Source organism: Orycteropus afer, unplaced genomic scaffold (assembly GCF_000298275.1).
Source record: "Orycteropus afer afer isolate SDZICR_OR568_19922 unplaced genomic scaffold, OryAfe1.0 scaffold00006, whole genome shotgun sequence".
NCBI classification, from domain to species: Eukaryota; Metazoa; Chordata; class Mammalia; order Tubulidentata; family Orycteropodidae; genus Orycteropus; species Orycteropus afer.
In genome coordinates, this window is record NW_006921593.1 from 24,318,817 (window position 1) to 24,337,802 (window position 18,986).

Consider the following 18,986-nt stretch of genomic DNA (forward strand, 5'->3'; position numbering starts at 1 on the left):
GACTGACAGCCTTGGAGACCCTGTGGGCAGTTCCACTCTGTCCTCTAGGGGTGCTGTGGGTCAGAATGGACTCCAGAGCAGTAGGCGTGGTTGGGGCTTTGCTTCCATGAAGATTGGAACCTGAGCAGGAGTTGACTTCAGGGAAGTGGGTTGGGTTGGGTTGCGTTTGATGCACCAGCAGGAAGCTCATGGATGGCGAGGTTAGTTAGCCAGGGAGGTCAGCACTGCTACGCTGGTGCCCAAGGGCGGGGGAGGCCTGTGTCCACCACTGCTCACCTCACTGTCCACCAGGCCATTCCTGTCCCGGTGAGGGGACTCGTATGCGTCCATCTGCTGCTTAGAGACCTTGGCGAGCTTCTCAGCCAGCTCCCGCCAGCGCTGTGCCACCTCGACGGCTGTGGTCAGCAGCACAAAGTCCTGCAGGAGTGTGACCACCAGCCCCTGGCAGTCCATCTTCAGTAAGGCCTGTGCAGCAGGAAACAGAGCGTAAGGCGGGAGGGACGGCAGCCTCTGGTTTCACCAGGAATTCTAGCAGAGATGGCGTGAACAGGTGATGGGCCCTTGGCCATGACAGTGGTGAGACCCAGGGGATGTGCCCTAAACCTGACCATTGCCGTGACTCTCAGGTAAAGGGAGGACCCACAGGGCAAATGTGGTCACACTGTCCCCTGCTCCCACAGTAGGACCTGGAGTGTCCCCTGAAACTTACCACTGCCCTGACTCCTGGGTAAATGATGACCCACAGAGCGAATGGGGTCACACTGTCCCCTGCCCCCACTCTCAACCCCACTGGGGCATCGGGAGAGAGGGCGCTGCCCTTCACCAAGACAGACAACATGGCACAAGACTCAGGGAGGATGTGGAGGCAGCAGGTCGTGTTGAGTTTGGTGCCAAAGACACCAGTTGATGGCAGAAGAGCTGTGACTGCCGGGTTCACACTGGGGTCTGGGCCTTGGGCTGGGACCTGGGAGACTTTGGGTTTGGAGTGAAGGCATCGTGAGAAGGGGTCCTGCAGGGAGAATAACGAGGGCAGGAAGGAGGCCCAGGCCAAGTCCTGGGTGCCCATCAAGGACCACACTCATCAGCTCAGAAGTTCCCTAGCCCTTTACAGGACAGCAGACAGAGAACACACAAGTCAGTTCCCCAGCCTGCACCTTCTCCAGGGCTGCAGCCACTTGCTAGTGTGTCCGTGTTACCAGCACTGGGCTCCTCTGATGATGGGGACACACTCAGGAGGACCGGCAATGAGAGCCCTGATTAGAAGTTCAAGTCCTAGCACAGCCCCAAACACACGGGCCACCTTGAAACTCAGTGCCCCACCTACAAAGAGGGGCTACATTCAACAGGCATCAAATCAAACACAGGGCTCACTGACCCATGTGCTCTGCTCGCCCCAGAATGAGCGCAAAACTTCTGGCTGAAAGGAGCGATCCAGCTGGCTGGTGCTCAGACCAGCGGCCCCCTGGTCTGCAGGCTGCGGGAGGCCAACAGCATGTCCCAAATTACAGGACTGTGCTGCTGGGTGTCACGGACGTGGGTCTGGCACCACTATCGCCATGAACGAGGCCAAACGAGGTCAGCCTCTAAGCGGATCGGGGTGACCTCACTCATGGGAGCCCCAGGGAGGCAGCAGACAATCCTATGACGCAGCCGTGGATGGCACACCGAGCCTGCCAACTCTCACCCACAAAGCCTTGTGCAGCAGGCATACTCTAATTATCCCTTGCAGTGGGAGAAGACGTGGCTTCCCTGGGCAAAACGGGTCTGGGAGGCGTGCCCTAGCGCAAGAGCAGAGAAGCTAAGGGAAACACATCAAAAACGAGTTGCCAGCGAGTTGATCCTGGCTCATGGCGACCTGACGTGAGTCAGAGCAGAGCTGCGCTCCACGGCGCTTCCAGTGGCTGCTTTGTTGGAAATGATTGTCAGGACTTTGTTGTGAGGCATCCCCGGGAGGATCAGAACCTCCAACCGTCAGGTCAGCAGCTGAGAGCGCTCACTGACTGCACCACCCGGCAACGCCAAAGATGGCACCGAGAGTAGAGAAAAGTCACCGGGGACCGGCATTCTCTCTGCCCCTCCATGACTCCACCCAAGAACCTCCCTGATCCCATTTCAGAAGCCCAAAGAGAAGAACGGTAAGAAAAAAGGAACAAAAAACCCAAATGCAGCCGAACGCACAGTGCAGGCAAGCGTCCTCTGCCCGTAGCTTGGCAAGGCTGGCCTGCAGCCCTGGACTAGCACGCACGCGGGTCTGTATCGTGCCCGCCGCCGACTTTAAAGAGAGCAGAGGACTGTGGACCGAGCACTGGACCGCACAGGCTAGGCTTATTTCAGGGGGTGGGGGCTGGGAGTGGGGGCCAGGAACCAGACACGGAGCATACACTGGGAGGGGCTTGTCTGCGACTTGCTAAAGGCATTAGCCTGGGGGCAGCACTCTGAAACGGTCAGCTAGATGCCCCTGCGTCTCAAAAGCCTGCAGCAATTAAAAACTTCCGTCAGGGATTAATCTGAGGAGGCCGTTTGGGTCTGGGAGGGGGTGGGTGGAATCAGCGTGGCTTCCCAGAATGGCGTTTGAGGATCAGCGTGTCCTTTCCTGTTTTCCAAAAGCTCCGAGGTACTGAGCCACCTCTGTCTGTCGTGGGTCACAGTGTGGTGGCTGGCATGTCACTGTGATGCTGGAAGCTGTGTCACCAGGATTTCAAATACCAGCAGGTTCCCACAGTGGCCAAGTTCCTGTGGGGCTTCCAGACTAGGATAGACGAGGAGAAAAGGCCTGGGGACCTCCTTCCGAAATCCGGCCCGCGAAAGCCCCACGGGGCCCAGCAGAACCCTCAGCACTGGCCGCTGAGCCCCTGGGATGGAAGGCACTGAGCATCCGGAGGCTCATCGGGGGCTGCAGGCACAGCCGGGATCTGGAGGACGGAGCAGGATGAGCCGTGGAGGCGCTGCCGCGACCCAGAGCCGACCTGACGGCAACTGGCCAGACGCAGGGTCGCCTCCCCCCAGAATCCCTCTGCCATCACCCCAGCCCCAGGCCGAGACAAGTACAGGAAACTGGGGGCTCCCACACCTGGTGGTCCCACCCGCAGTGCCGGCGCTCAGTGACTTCTCACAGAGAAGCAGAAGAGACGTCAGGCAGCATGGGGGGCCCTACACCTCGAGATGAGGGTCTCCTGGAGCGCAGCCCGGCGGCCTCCCCGTCCTGTGAGTGCTCTGTTACATCAGGAATTGAACCAAATACAACACGGGCCTGGACACCCTTGCATTTTGTCTACTCATATGTTCCAGAAGATGGTCTATACATTCCAGAAGATGGTCTGTTTCTCTCTGAATGTCTACAGACTCAAAGGGAATTGTGTTTAAAAATTAAATGTCTAAATGTGGAACAGAACTTGAACTCTGAAGAAGGCCAGACTCAGTGGACTCGTTGAGACTAGTGACTCCCGGGGAGTCACCTGAGATACCCTTTTAAGTTCTGAACTGAAAGCATCCCCGGAGGTCACCTCTCAGGGAAATGCCAAGTTGGTTCGTAAACTAAACAATATCACCCACGAGTACTGTGCTCCTTTAAAAATCACCCACATGAGACCAAATGGTCAACATTCACCCTAAAGCAAAGATGAGAAGGTAAGGGGGTGGGGCAGGGAAGCTAGACCAAGGGAAACAGAGCAACCAGAATGGAAGTAATGAGAATAACACCTGGTGAAAAATGTAACCAATGCCAATGAACTAACTAGAAATTTTTTAATGGGGACCAATAATTTGCTGTGTAAATTTCCATCAAAAACACAATAAAATATTAAACCTACTGCCATCGAGTCAATTCTTACTCACAGCCCTCCCAGAGGACAGAGTAGAACTAACCCATAGGGTTTCCAAGGCTGTCAGTTTTTACAGAAGTCTTTCTACCGTGGAACAGCTGGTGGGCTTGAGTGGTTGACTTTTGGTTAGCAGTCAAATGCTTCAGTCACTGAGCCACCAGAGCTCAAATAAAATACTATATCCAAAGGGAGCTCTGGTGCCATAGTGCCTAAGGCACTTGACTGCTAATCGGAAGGCGGGCAGTTCAAACCCACCAGCTACTCCTCAGAAGGAAGGCTGGACAATCTACTTCCGTAGTGATAGTGCCTCGGAAACCCAAGGAGGGATCGTTGAGTCGGGTCCGACTCGACGGCAGTGAGTTTGGCTTGCTTTTATCATGAATCTGCTAGAGGCTTCAGAAGGAAGACAGAGCACATGGACATGCTTCTATATGTGCTGGGATGGGTGACCAATCAGGAGAGTTTCAGATGTTCACAACTTCAGTCTGTTTTATCCCTGGACAGAGGAGGCAGCGAAGTTCTCCCCAGGGTCTGGGAGCAAGTCCTCAAATGTCCACTCAGCGTTTACTCACTCCCCACCCACAAAGCAAACGCACGTGCCCGTCTGTCCGGCGGTTCAGCTCTGAAGGCAGCCTCACCTCCTGGGGGACGGAACAAGGTGTCCCAGTCAATGGCTTTTGATCTGACCCCTTCCTGGCATGAGTGATTAAATCTGCTTTCTCCAGAGGGGCACGGGCATGGACCCAGAAGTCCCCAGAATGCAAAGTGTTCTCCTGGTCCCCAAATGGCCACCACTAGGAGGGGGTGGGCCATGCTCCAATAAAACCTTATTGACAAACACAGGCCATGTCTGCCAACCCGTTTTCAGACACACTGTTAAGAAAATACAATGAAGTGTAGTTTCAGATTTTGTGGTATGCTCTGTCTACCCACGCTTCCCTTCCCAAGATGTGCAAAGACCAAAGGGGAAGCCTTGGGGTGTGCAAGCACACGGACAGTGTGTGAAGCTGGCCTGTCTACGCCATGTCTATGTCGACGGCAGCGGGAGTACAGCCCCTGCTCTCGGCCATCTGCCAGGACCCCCCATCTCCAGAAACCGGTCTCACACACAGCCATCAGCTGCCGCCTGCTCCTGCAAGTCAAGCAGGCTTTGTCTCTTTCACAGCCCATGACACCACACCAGCCTCTCACCCCTCGATGTCCCTGTTCCCTGGCTTGTTGGTGCTGCTGTTGCTGAGGGGCCACCCGCGGTGAGGTCAGGCCTGGGTCCTGCGCCTTCCCGGTGGTGGCTGCCGATGAGACCCACAGAAGCGGATTGCCAGGGCCTTCTTCCTCGTCTGTCTCAGTCTGTAAGTGCCGCTGACTGTCCCGCGTCCTAGCAACACACAAAGCTCCACTGACAGGCGGGTGTGAGCTGCACAGGAAGTGCATCTTCTGGGAACCAAACCCAGGACCCCCACGTGGAAGGCAAGGAACCTCCCACTAAACCACCACTGCACCCCAGTCCTCTCACGATGCCCCTCATTGCCACCGGCTCTCCAGCCTCTTGTTTCTTCACTCATCCTCCCCCTAAAAACAACCCCCCTCCCTCGAGTGTATCCTCTGGTAATCCTTCCCCTTTTCCTTCTCATGGAAACTTCTCCCAGGAGCCTACAGGGTGTCCCACCCGTATTTCGCGGCCTCCCACAACTTGGCCGCAACCGCTCTTGCTACAGCCGTCACCAGCGACTCGGGTCTTCAAATGGAATGGCTTCACTCTCAGAGGCGGCTGCTGGAAGCCTGCCCCAGGCTCATCTGCACCCATTACTCTGCCCCTTCCCCCCACAGCCCACTCCCCTTCCCTCCCACCCTGAGACGCGCCACACGTCTGTCCGTGAGGACATTCCGAGGGCTGGGAACGGCGTCTCGCATCATAAGCTGTGGAATGAATCAAGGTCCTCGATCCCGAAAACGCCGGGACCCTCGTGGTTCTGCCTGCGCCCTCTTCACTCACAGCTCCAACCGTGAACACTCACACGCTCCCGACAGCTGCGTCTCCCGCTGGAGCCTAACCCTGCATTTCCTCACTCATTGTTTCCCAGTTCCCAGGAGGAGCACAGAGCAACCTCTGTCTCCCACTGGCAGTTTCTGAACACACGCAGGAAATCTCTTCCAAAGCCCAGAAGGTATATGAAATGCATTAAAAGGCTTCTTGTTGTCAGCTGGAGGCAAGCTGATTGTGATGCCCGACCGTCAGTGGAACTGCTCCACACGCTTTGCAAGGTTGTGATCTTCCAGAAGGGATGCCAGGCTGTCCTCTGAGGCACCTCCAGGTGGGTTCGAATGGCCAGCCTTCGGGCTAGCAGCTGAGTGCTTAATGCTGTGCGCCACCCAGGGACCACCCATTAAAGGGTGTTGTTGTTGTTGTTGTTATGTGCCGTCGAGTCAAACCCGACTCATAGCGACCCCTCCTTGGGTTTCCGAGGCAGTATCACTACGGAAGTAGGATTGTCCAACCTTCCTTCCGAGGAGTGGCTGGTGGGTTTGAACCGCCAGCCTCTGGTTAGCAGGCAAGTGTCTTAGCCACTATGCTACCAGAGCTCCTATTAAAGGGTATAAATGTCCCCAAAACAAAGGGCCTTTACAGTCTCTCCTCTTCCTGAGACACAAACGAAAAGCCCTGAGATCAACACCCCAGGCAAACAGAAGGGAGGAGGGCAGACATCACTGTTTGCTGTGTCGATTCTGACTCATAGCCACCCTGCAGGACAATGCAGAACTGCCCACAGGGCTCCTAGGCTGTAATCTTTACAGCAGGTGCCTTGGTGGCGCAGTGGTTAAGCGCTTCACTGCTACCCAAAAGGCTGGCAAGGCAGTCTGCTTCCATACAGATGACGGCCTTGGATACTCTCTGGGGCAGTTCCACTCTGTCCTCTAGGGGCGCTGTGAGTTGGAATCAACTCCCCGGCACTGGGCGTGTCTTGGGCTTTGCTTCCGTGAAGACTGACAGCCTTGGAAACCCTCTGGGGGCAGTTCCCTTCTGTCCTCTAGGGGCGCTGTGGGTCAGAATCGACTTGACGACGCCCGGTTTGGTTTGCTTTACAGGAGCAGCCCACCAGCTCTTTCCCCCATGGAGTCGCTGGGTGAGTTCAAACCGCCAACCTTTCAGTTAACAGCCGAGCACGTAACCACTGTACTACAGGGAGGGTGTACAGACCCAGAAAACATTCAGCCCTTCATTTTATGCTGCTTCTGGAACTGCGTGTGTCTCCTGTCATTTTAAGGCCTTGCTCTCTCCAAGGGGACATTTGCCGCATGTAACTGACTGTGGCTTTTCAAGTCTCTGGAGGGGCCTAGAGGACACATGACAGTGTCATCAACAAATATGGACAAGCATGCAAAGACACAGGTGTAAGGACACACCTCATCCCTGCCAAAGGCTGGGAATCATCCAGGGGCCTCCAACAGACGCCAAGAACCAAGGTGCCTCCCCTGCTGGGGTGTGTGGGCCTAGAGGCCACACACAGGAGCCATCTATGGCCACTCTCACATGGAAAACACGGGTTCTGCCACAGTCTGCATAGCCAAGTCCTATCTAGGAACAGGAACGCATGTGTGAACACCAGGAGACAGGCTGGAAGGCCATGCCCCACACTGGGAACAGAGGCCCCTCTGGGGGATGGGTGGGGGGCTTCCACTCTGAGCTTTGGCTCTTCTGTGAAAAACCCCTTCACGAAGAAACAGGTGCTGCTTTTACAAACAGAAAAATTGGTGAGGACGATTTCCACTCCACAGCAAACAAAACCTGGGGCGGGCCAAGGCAGCTGTGCAAACCCACGGCCCCGACGCTGAAGGCGGGCACTGAGGTGGACGTGAGTGAAAATAAACAGGGAGCCTTGTACTGAGGCCACAATAAGGTCCGATCTCGGGCCCGGCCACCACATCCACCGCTGCCGGCAAATGCAGGGGCATCGACCTCTGTGGACCAGATGAAGGGGGCTGGCTGCAGACAGGGTGCATGTTCCCCAAGACTGTGACGTTCCATCAGATGCCAGAGAAACAGCCAAGGAGACCTGTGCTGTCTGGGCGCGCTCCCAACCGGCAGCCTTCACCTGGCCTGATCTCTCACCTCCCGTCTCTGCTGCAAAGGGCAGCCCAGTGGTCCCTGAGCAAGGCTGGAGTCCAGGTCTCCGTATGAGCACAGGTCCCGCCCTCCATGGGCCTCCCGTTCATTACCCTGCATGCAAGGGGATGCACTAAGCTGTGACTGGGGGCTCGGCGACACCGGAAGCATATGGAGCGGGGATAAACGTGGGCTGACGTGGCAGCTGACCTGGGCTCAAATCATACCTGATGCCTTATCTCGCCCCTTAATACCATCCTCCATCTGCCAGTCTGTCTACTGTGGTGGCTTCCAGGCAGCTATGACACTGGGAGCTAGGCCACTGGTATTTCACATGCCAACAGAGTCCCCCACGGTGGACAGGCTTCAACGGAGCTTCCAGGCTAACAGACTAGGAGGAAAGGCTGGTGATCCCCATCTGAGAAGGAGCCATGAACCCCACGGGCACACGGTGTTCTACGAGGCTCCAACTCACTCATTTTGGAAGCATCATCAGAAAGGACCAATCATGAGAAAAGGACATGGTGCTCGGTAAAGCAGAGGGTCAGAAAATGAGGGAAACCCGTGAGGACACGGACAGACACAATGTTCCAACAAGGGACTCAAATATACCCACGGTCATCAAGACCCTGCAGGGCCGGGCAGCTGTTCGCTTGTCCCTGAGGTCTCCAGAGCCCACTTGACAGCAAGCTGCACGCTCAGACCTTCCCCGAGGTGCACCGAAGAAAGCTCAAGGATCACCAGGCCCAGGTGTCTCTCCTTGTCCCATACACCGTGGCCACCCCACACCTGGGGTGGCTGACCCCGTTCCATGCTCCTCCGTGCCCCTGGCCCTGGCTTGTGCTATGCCCTCCAACCTGACCGCCCTCTCTACCGGGGTGGAGGGCTCCCCCTCATCCTTCAAGCCCGCCTCTCCCCGCCACTTACCTTTCCTCGGTCTCCCTACAGTGGAGCCCTTTCTCACTGGGGCCACGATCACCCTGTCACGCCCTGGCCCATTCCCTGAGATCCCAGTGCCCAAGCACACAGGCGGCACCAGAGACAGAGGGAGTGGGGCCGGAGGAGGCACGGCCACTCCAGCTCCGTCTTCTGGAGTCTTCCTTGTTCTGCTGGAAGCTGCTGTGTGCCTCCTGCCCAGCTGTCCACACTCTGCCTTTGCCCGCAGAAAACCAAAATAAAACAAACACCAAAAAAAATCCACAATGTCATGACACAAAATGTGTATGACCTGTTGCATGGAAAATGAATTTGCTCAGTAAACTTTCACCCAAATTACAAGTTAAGAGAAAGCAAACCCATTGCCACTGAGTTCATTCGAACACAGCAGAGCTGCTCCACAGGGTTTCCTGGGCTCTGACCTTTGTGGAAGCACAGCTCCGGGCCTTTCCTCCACGCACTGCTGGATGCGTCTGACCTGTCAACGTTTAGGCAGAACTCACCTTCAAAAACTTTTCAAATATCTGGGGCCCTAAAAATGACCGGGTTTACTGTCTGATAGACCTGTGGAACCCCTGAGCGTATGGCCCTTAGACGCCCTTCAAACTTGAACTGAACCCACCCCATGGCTCAATTCAGCCAAACAACAGACAGGCTATAAAATGAACAACTGCACCAGGAGGCACACGTTCCTTAGAATAGTCAACCACCGGAGAGCCAAAGGGCAGCGTTTGCCCAGGGAGACGCTCAGGAGGCAGGAAGCGGCAGGAAAGGGTGGAATGGGACACACAGGGAAGATGCGACAGCAATTAAGGGCACAGAACAAAATGTGTACCAACTGCCGAATGGAAAACCAGTTCGCTCTCTAAACTTTTACCCAAATCACAATAAAACATTTATTTGAAAAAATATCTGGGGCCCTTTCATCTAATGTCTTTCTAACCCACAAGTTCCACCTCCGGCACGGACCGACATTGAAACACTATTTCCAAAGCCAGCCATCACTAGAACACCACTCAGCTCTTAAAGGTGGGGGTCCAGGAGGCCTGCTCTGGTTGAGGGGTGGCACTGTGGCTGTATTTGAAAGTGGCCCCACAAGTGACCCTTCTGCAGTAAAAACACCTGGCGTCCCCACTCCTCAGCCACCCTGGCCAGTGACCCGAATTCCCCTGCTCACAGCTGACGCTGGCATGGGGGGAGGGAGCGGGAAGGATGAAGGACAACAGCAAAACCAGTTCCACCTTATCACCACAAAACCGAACCTGGCCTCTGGGCAACACTCCTGCCAGAGTCATGTCCAAGTTTCACTTCCTCCTCCGTGGAGTCCTGGTGTCGCAGCAACAGAGCAGCTCGCGGGGCGGGGAGGAAGGGCTGTCTCGCGTGAGCACAGGCTCTCTGTAAGCGGGCCCTGCCGCGGTGCACTATGTCCCTGTGTCCACTTGGCTTGGGGGGCAGGGGGGATATCCTAGCCACACAGCTGTGTGGCCCAAGCATCTTCAGAGCCTCAGACAGACACAGCTGGTCCTCCCTCCAATGCACTTACCCCAAGGGAGACTTATCCAAGAGGTACTGACATGAAGTGGTGGGTGTGAGGGGGCTAGGGAAGGTAACAAGGCAGAAAAGGACATGACAGTCACAGCTATCTCTCCACGGAAACAAAACTAGTGACACGTTTGCATTAGGAGGATGTGGGGCTGGTAGGAGGGTGGCCTGGCAGGAGGCTGGGGGCTGTGGCTGTGGGGGCTGCTAGGATGGGGGTGACAGGAGGGGCGGGATCTGCTTCCGTCACAGAGGCCGGTGACAGCACGTCGGAGCAGCCCCACAGGGTGGCCGAGAAGCGGATGGCCCTGGCTTCCCAGGGTTAACTGTCAGAAGTGGCAGCTAAAGGGAGGTGGCCTGGGCCGGGCCTGGGCAGAGCCGGGCCTGCACCGGGCTCAGTAAACGCCGGCCAGTTGGCGGGGGCAGGATGCTGGCTGGGGGGCAGTGTGGCTCCTCATGCCACACCCACTTCTCTTTTTGTCTTTGACTTCTGAAGGATTCAATTCAAACAAAGGCTGTTCTCACCCCACCTCAAACCTAAAGACAGAAGGTTCCGGAAGTCTCTGTAAGAAGGAGAGAAAATGCCATCCAAAGAACACTGGGTGTGGTTTTTATAGCTCCTGGGACCCAGACCTCACAGATCGCCCCAAAATACAAACCCAGGCCCCTGCGCCGACCCTGCCCGATGGACACTCAGGTTCCCTCACTGACCTTCCAGGGGCCCAGTCGCAGCAGGGAAAGGACACTGAGTGACCCTCTCCACAGGGGGCCTCTAAGGACCACAAGAACAGCCTTGTGGTGCGGTGGTTAAGTGCTCGGCTGTTAACTAAAAGGTGGGCAGATGGACCCCAATGGCTGCTCCATCAGTCAGAAATGTGGCCGCCTGCTCCTGGCAAGATTACAGCCTGGGAAACCCTGAGGGGCAGTCGTACCCTGTCCAATCGGGTCACTGTGAGTCCGAATTGGCTCAGCAGCAATGGGTTGGGTTTTGGGTCGGCATACAATTAGGAGTCCGGCTGGGGCAGTGCCTAAGCACTTGGCTGCTAGGCACAAGGTCAGAGGTTCAAACCCACCAGCCACTTTGAGGGGGAACGATGAGACCGTCTGCTTCCGTAAAGATCACAGCTTGGGAAACCCTAAGGGCAGTTTTACCCTGTCCTATCGGGTCGCTGTGAGTTGGAATCCATGTGACGGTACCGCATGTCCATGTGGAAGCATCACAAGGACTCACCAGGTGCAGACAGAAAGGCTGCCGGTTCAAACCCACTCTGAGGTGCCTCGGAAGAAAGTCCTGGGGACCAGCTTCTGAGAGCTGCCTGTGAAGACCCTACAGAGCGCAGGGCTCTGTGACCCAGCGGGGGTCACCGGGAGTCGCCCATGAAGACCCTGTGGGACGCAGGGCTCTGTGACGCAGTGGGGGTCACTGGGAGTCGCCCGTGAAGACCCTGTGGGACGCAGGGCTCTGTGACCCAGCGGGGGTCACCGGGAGTCGCCCATGAAGACCCTGTGGAGTGCAGGGCTGCTGTAACACACCGGTGGTCCCTATGAGTCGGGGTGGGCGACTGGCTTCTGAGAGTCACCCGTGAAGACCCACAGAGAGCAGGGCTGCTGTGACGGGGGGGGGGGTCCCCATGAGTTGGGATGGACCGCCTAATGACTCGTCTGATGTTCAGTTTGTTTAAGGACCACACGGAAGTTCTCTGTGGGCAGTGCACTGTTGAAACACACTGAACGCAGTGCCAGAAGTTCACGGTTGCCCTGACGGCTGTCCCCACGTGGTGCTGACAATTCATTCACCCACACTCACGGCCACCCAGACAAGGGACAGGTGGTCCGGGAGAGCCACTCCCACACCGTGTCCACAGTGACCAGGAACAGGTAGCCCAGCGGAGGCCCCCCTCACACCTGTGTCCACGAGAACAAGGACAGGTGGTCAGGGGAGCCACTCCCACACCGTGTCCACATGGGTCGGGGACAGGTGGCCTGGGCGAGCCACCCCCACCCTCCGCCAAGCCCAGCACTGGCCACCACTCACCATCATCAGTTCCTTCTGGAAAGACTTCCTGTCCTTGTTGTCCACGTTGTTGCAGTCCTCCTTCAACTTCTCCAGGACGGAAGCCACGCGCTCGGGCTCGCTGTCCAGCTCCGCACGGCAGAAGCAGGTGAGCGGCAGGTTCCCGTAGCCCAAGGCGTCCGCGAAGGCCCGCCAGCTGCGAACGTTTTCCATGAGCAGCGTCCGCACGGAGGCGTAGATGTAGGTCAGGAACTTGCAGGGCCGCAGGATCTGCTCCAGCAGCACCGAGGTGCTCAGCTCCGGGCCCGAGAAGAAGCTGGGCCGGGCCTTCCCCACCACGAGCACGTTCTTGCTGTGCACCAGGCCCACCTTGCCCTGGTAGTAGCCGATGTACCACTCCTTGGTCCACAGCTGCCCCTTCAGGCGCAGCTTCTCCTCGCTGAGCAGTGCGATCGCGTCCCCCTTCTTGTACTCCAGCAGGTAGTGGTTCTTGCTTTGCCTCACCACCGTCTTCAGCAACTTGCCGAACTGGAGGCTGGACACGGGGCGGTCCTGGAAAGTCGGGTACTTGGCGGCGGCGGCAAACGGCGACAGGAGGATTCTCCCCACTTCGTTCTTCTTGAGGAACCGCCTCTGTCCGGATGGCTTGATGGCACCTTTGGGCGGGGGCTGGGGGGTCTGGACGCAGAACTGGGTCAAGAGGGCGTCTTGCTCGTCCTTCACCTGGACCCGCAAGGTGAAGTCGGAGAGCTCGCTGGGGCTGTGGGAGCTGATGGGGAACGTGAGGCGACTCACCCTGCTGAGTCTCACCTGGAACCCTCTCACCACCTTGGCTTGCTCGCTGGCCTTGACCTCGTAATTGGTCATGTTGGAAAACATGCAGATTTTGAGATCCTGGGGCTGGGACAAGACAAACTGGTGCTTACCCCACAGCTGTAATGCCACTGGGGCAGGGCTAGGGGCCTGGCGGGTGACCTCACTAACCAAGAGAGTCTTTGGGGCACAGTCATGCCCAAAGAGGGTCACCACTGTTTTGAAAGACGGGTGGATGTGTTTGGGACCATAGAGACCCACGGTGACCCTTTTATTGATGAAGTCCCACACAGTGGCCGGGTAGAGAATGTTCGGGCTGTGGGCAACGATGGCTAGGTACATGCAGGGTTCCAGGTTTTCCAGGTGGACCTGGACCGTGTCCCCGTAGCTATAGGTGAGTGGGATGGAGACGTATGGACCCTCCTTGGAGTCACTCCTCAGGCACTGGAGGCTCACGGAGCTTTTGCTAAAAATGTCGTTTTTGACCTCGGCAGAAACTTTCATCTCCAAGATGATGAAGGTCCTCACCTCGAGGTTGCTCAGCTTCACCTCCAACACCGGGCTGATGCTGCTGGACTTGTCACTGTTGAGTTCCAGTGGGGGGTCCAGCAGGGCCTTCATGGAGATCTGCTGAGTGTCCCCAGGAGCCACGTGACCTTCGGGCACATGGATGGTGATGCCGCTGTCGGGGAGCTGCACGGCTCCCCCCGAGCTATCCAGCTTACACACGATGTTCGTCTCCACCGCTTGCGTCTGGCCCCAACCAGGGCTCTGGCCAAGCAAGTCCAAGTCATGGCAAGAGCGGGCCAGCTTCCGGTGGTTCAGCCAGGCAGTCCGAAAATCCTCCCGGCTCTGAAACTGCTCGGGGGCGGGGGATTTCAACCCGGTGAAGAAACCTGAGGACTCGGGGGCGTCGGACTTGGCTTGGAGGACAGAGAGTTCTGACAGACTGTAGGAACGTTTGCTTCTGAAGAAGGGGTTGTCGCGCCTGACCGGCTGCTCCGTGTTGAGTCGATGAGTGGATGGAAGGTCCTCAAAGATGTTGCCGGTGCTGTTTGTGGTGGCCGAGCTGGACTCGGTCAAAGAGGACGTGCCCGTGTCGAAAAGCAGCAGATCCACAGAGCTTTTGGGGTTCAGTTCATCCAGGCTGGGCATCGCCGGCATGTTCCCATTCAGAAATGGATTCGTTTGGACCCCATTCCAGAAAGGGTTATTACTGTAGCTTTTGCTCGACCCTCTCTTGTCATCTGTCCATCCGCCAAACAAATCCAACTCCCTGGCGACTTCGTCTGGGCTGTCTGGAAGATTGTCGATCATGCCGCTGTCACTCAGGGTGGAGTTTCGGTAGTTTAGGGGCTGCACATAGGACGCAGGGATGTAACCCATCTCTGTGGTGTTGTGGGCATACCACCACTCACCGCCCGACGTGTCTAAGACATAGAGATGGTCGCCCTTGGAGAACTTCAGGGTGGTGAAGTTGGTCGGACAGTAGTCTTTGATTGCAATCACCTCCTTGGCGTTTCCGAAAGGCGCAGGATTGTCTATCAGCAAGGCACTGGGGGAAGGCACTGTGCAAAACAAAGAGACAGATGGTGAGAGCAAGGCCACGGGGCTACCAATGTCTCCCATGCAGGAGAAGAGAGCCGAGAGACACGTGGACAACAGCCCAGCAGGTCAAGCACCAGTGTCTGCCGAGTCCACTGTGCCACCGGGCAGCCCACGTGGGTCGGAGCAGAGCTGACCCACTGGGGGGTCAAAGGCTGAGTGTTTAGAAGGAACCTGCCAGGCCTTTCTTCCAAGGCACCACAGGTGGACTCGAACCCCCACCCTCTCAGTTAGCGGCTGAGCATGCTCACTGTTTGCAGCATCAGGTCCTCCAGTCCAGGCAAACACGCAGCTCTTATCCAACAGAAAGACCCCAAAGTGACATTCGGTTTGGACTCTATCAGCCCGGCGGGCTGACCAGCCGACACCACTGTCTCACTTCCCTCAATCACTTTCCACGGGATCAGCCCACATCGGGTGGGAAAGGCCTCAAGTGAAGTCCCCAGAGGAAGGGGAACAGCTCACCCCACCCACATCCTCCAAGTGGCTCATTCTGACCAAACTTTCCCTTCATCTGATGAGGCCGCTCAGGGGTAGAATTCTCGCCTTCCACGCAGGGGACCTGGGTTCGATTACTGGCTAAGACACTTCATGTGCACCCACCGCTGCCTGTCACTGGGCCCTGTGTGTTGTTACGGTGCTGAGCAGGTTTCACAAGTTTCCAGACGAAGACAGACGAGGAAGAAAGGCCTGACAGTGATCAATATCCGAAACTCAGTCAGTGCAAACCCTACGTGTCACAGTGGTGTGACCCACCCCGATGATGGGGCTGGTGCAGGGCACAATCATGCAGCGTGTCGCCCTGGCATGCATGGCGCAGAGGGCCTAGTCAACAACACTAGCAAGGCCCTTCCTCTCACCAACTTCTCACCAGAACTGGTGCTGCCAAGAGAACTAGAGACCAGGCTTGCTGGGCTGATAGAGACTGGTGGGCCCTCTAAGACTGTGGCCCTTAGACGCCTTTCAAGCCTGGAACCGATCTCCCCCCTGTGGCTCAACTTTCAGTGAAATGAGACAGGCCTACAAGGTGAGCAATGCACCATGGAGGTAGGCGCTCCTTGGAACAATTGGCCACGAGATCGGGAGGGCAGCAGTAGCCCCGGGAGGAGGCTCAGAGGGCAGGGAGGGACAGCAAAGCAGGACCAACAGAAATAGGAACCACAGGGGGAGGTGGGGAGAGAGCTGTCGCACTGTGGGGACTGCAGTCAATGTCATGAAACAACGTGAATGAACTGCTGTGCGGAACACGTATTTGCTCTGTAGACTGTCACCCAAATCACACTAAAAATAATGAAAAAAAGAAAAGAAAAGAAAACGAGTGCCGTGACACATGGCACATGGTGACACTCTGCACAAAGTGGCCCTTGCACATGACCAGGGACAGGCAATGAAGGGCCTTCCATAGCTCTATCACTAATGAGCGTATCGCAGGCTCTGACTTCACGGACAGGAAGGGTGCTTGACCACTGGACCGCTTCTTAGCTTTCAAAGTTCAACCCATCCCTCACCAAAATGTTTATTCAGCTGAAAGGAGATGTGCGAGGCCAGTCTCTTCCAACCCCTTAAAAATAACCATTCAAATCCACCACACGGAAACAGGCTGTCCACAGGCCCTGAAGAACAAAGCTTTTATTTCTGGTCGTAGTTCATGTTATTTTGGGCAACTGTTTAAGCGTCTGAAAAATGCCAAGGCATTACAAAGGAGTCAAGCTAACGTGTGGCTCTCGGCATTAAGCCCTGTGTGTTACCAGTGCAGACTGATGTAACAGCAGAAACATGCCATCTAGGCCAAGGTGCGTGGCTGAAGAAACAAGGACGTGGGGGGATACCCGGGCAGCCCCTCTCCGTCCTGTACATGAGCAATTCATCCGAGGCTGGAGGAATTCTGTCCATGGAAATAAACCCGATGCCTTCCCCAGAGCCACTCCCCCAGCTGCCTGCACTCCGTCCTATAGGCTGCTTAGAGTTCTACTTCCTGTACAAACAACCGAGGGAAAACTGTTTGGTTGTCTCCTTCAAGGAACAAAGGAAGGTCGGTTTTCCTCGATGAATCACACACACGTTTACTAGTCTATCATAAGTCAACAGGGTTCCTAGCTGGTCAAATGGACCCTCCAAATAAAATCATCGGTCAGTTCCCCTTCTTTGGAGGAGAAAGTGTGAACATGAGGAACTCAGGAGGGAGTGTCACTGATGTACTTGACCAGGTCCAGCGTATGCCTGATGGGAAGAGTACCTGGGCCTTGGTGGCCATCACCCACACGCTGCTGTGAAAATTCCTCTCATGGATGGAACTGTGACAAAGCCCTACCCGAGTCACTTGTAAATATAACCCAATTTGGAAACAGATTTTGTTTTGTCTGTGAATGACGTTACAGCAGAGTAAGGTTGGTGGGGCCTAAGTGAGTGCTGTCTTAGAAGAAGGGAAGACAGACACAGGGAGACACACAGGGAAAGAAAGACACCACTGCCAGACGCCTAGGGAGGCCAAGAACTGCCGGAAGCGACTCGAAGCTGAGAGAGACAAGGACCTTCCTCTAGAACCAGGATCCAGATTGGGGCTTTCAGCCTCAGAACTGTGAGAGAGAACATTTCTGTCTTTTAAAGCCCTCTACTCGTGCTATAGGAGCTCTGGTAGCATAGTGCCTAAGGCACTTGACTGCTAACCAGAAGGCTGGAGGTTCAAACCCACCAGCCACTCCTTGGAAGGAAGATGGGGCAATCTACTTCCGTAGTGATACTACCTCATATAACAACAACAACAACTCGTGCTATAGGAGCTCTGGTAGCATAGTGGCTAAAGCACTTGACTGCTAACCAGAAGGCTGGCGGTTCAAACCCACCAGCCACTCCTCGGAAGGAAGGTTGGGCAATCCTACTTCCGTAGTGATACTGCCTCGGAAACCCAAGGAGGGCTCGCTATGAGTCGGGGCCGACTCGACGGCACATAACAAACAACAACAACACTCGTGCTATAGCAGCCCAAGCAAACTAGGACAACGACACAGAGCCGTGTGTCTGGGAGCTGTGAGGGACCTGGACTGGGAATCACGAGACCTGGGTGTGCATCCAGGCTCTGCCCTCGCAACGGTGTGACTTTCGCGGCCTAAGCTTCCTCAGGGCCTCACAGACAGACAGCTGTCTCCTCAATGAGCTGTGGTGAGGATGAGAAAGGGCGTGCACACAGGGCTGAGGACATTTAGCCCAAGGCAGGGGCGTGACAGACGCTGTGTGAAAGCCACCCCCGAACCCCCTGAGGTTATTTTTCTCCGTAGCACGAATCAGCGGCCTGTCTACCATGCACCTGACACACCAGTTCTGGCTTCTGTGGGAGGGCTCCATCGTCCTGCTAGAACATGAGCTCCGCCAGGGGTCTGTCGTCACCGTTGTATCCCTGGTCCTGGGAACAGGGCCTGGTACACAGTAGGTGCTCAGCAAATAAGCCCAGGATGAGCAGTCATCTTATGTGCTTACAACCTAAAAACAACAAACCAAACTCGCTGCCATCGAGTCGATTCCAGCTCAGAGAGACCCTCATTGGGTTTCCAAAGCCGTCAATCTTTACGGAAGCAGACTGCCTCATCTTTCTTCTGTGGAGCAGATGGTGGATTCGAACGACCACCCTTTTGGTTAGCGGCCAATTCCCTTAACCGCTACACACCAGTGCTCCACGAACAGGCCATACACAGGAAGCTGAATGAGGTGCTGGCCAAAGGCGAATCAGAACTCCCCCCGACTCTGCCCATCTGCTAACATGGTGACAACACAGACAAGTCACCCACAGCCGAGGGGCTGCGAGGGAATCAAAACAGGAAACTAAAAGAAATGGCCTAACTGGAAAGGCAGGAAGCAGACGAGGGCAGAGCTGTTCTCCCACATCTGCAGCCCCTGAGTGGTACAACAGTCAACACGTTTAGCAGCTAACCAAAAGGCTGGTGGTCAAGTCCATCCAGAGGTGCCTTGAAAGAAAGACCTGGCAACCCCCTTCTGAAAAATGAGCCATTGTGAACTGTCTGGAGCAAGGTCTACTACGACCCACACAGGGTGCCATGAGTCCAAACAGACCTGCTGGCAACGGGTGGTCTCCCATTTCTGTTTGCTAGTCAGGGTCTTTTGTTACCTTTGACACTAAAGCCAAAAAAAAAAAAAAAAAAAA

At 55.9% G+C, this 18,986-nt stretch overlaps 1 protein-coding gene across 1 annotated transcript in view; it reads right to left on the reverse strand.

The window, feature by feature from the left end:
- SH3BP4 (SH3 domain binding protein 4) overlaps positions 1–18,986 on the reverse strand; it is a 30,485-nt gene that overhangs the window by 2,556 nt on the left and 8,943 nt on the right. The window contains exons 2-3 of the mRNA XM_007941670.1: positions 12,434–14,793; positions 277–465 (exon numbers count right to left, since the gene is read on the reverse strand). Coding sequence (XP_007939861.1) covers positions 277–465; positions 12,434–14,793 — 2,549 coding nt within the window. The remainder of the gene's footprint in view (positions 1–276; positions 466–12,433; positions 14,794–18,986) is intronic.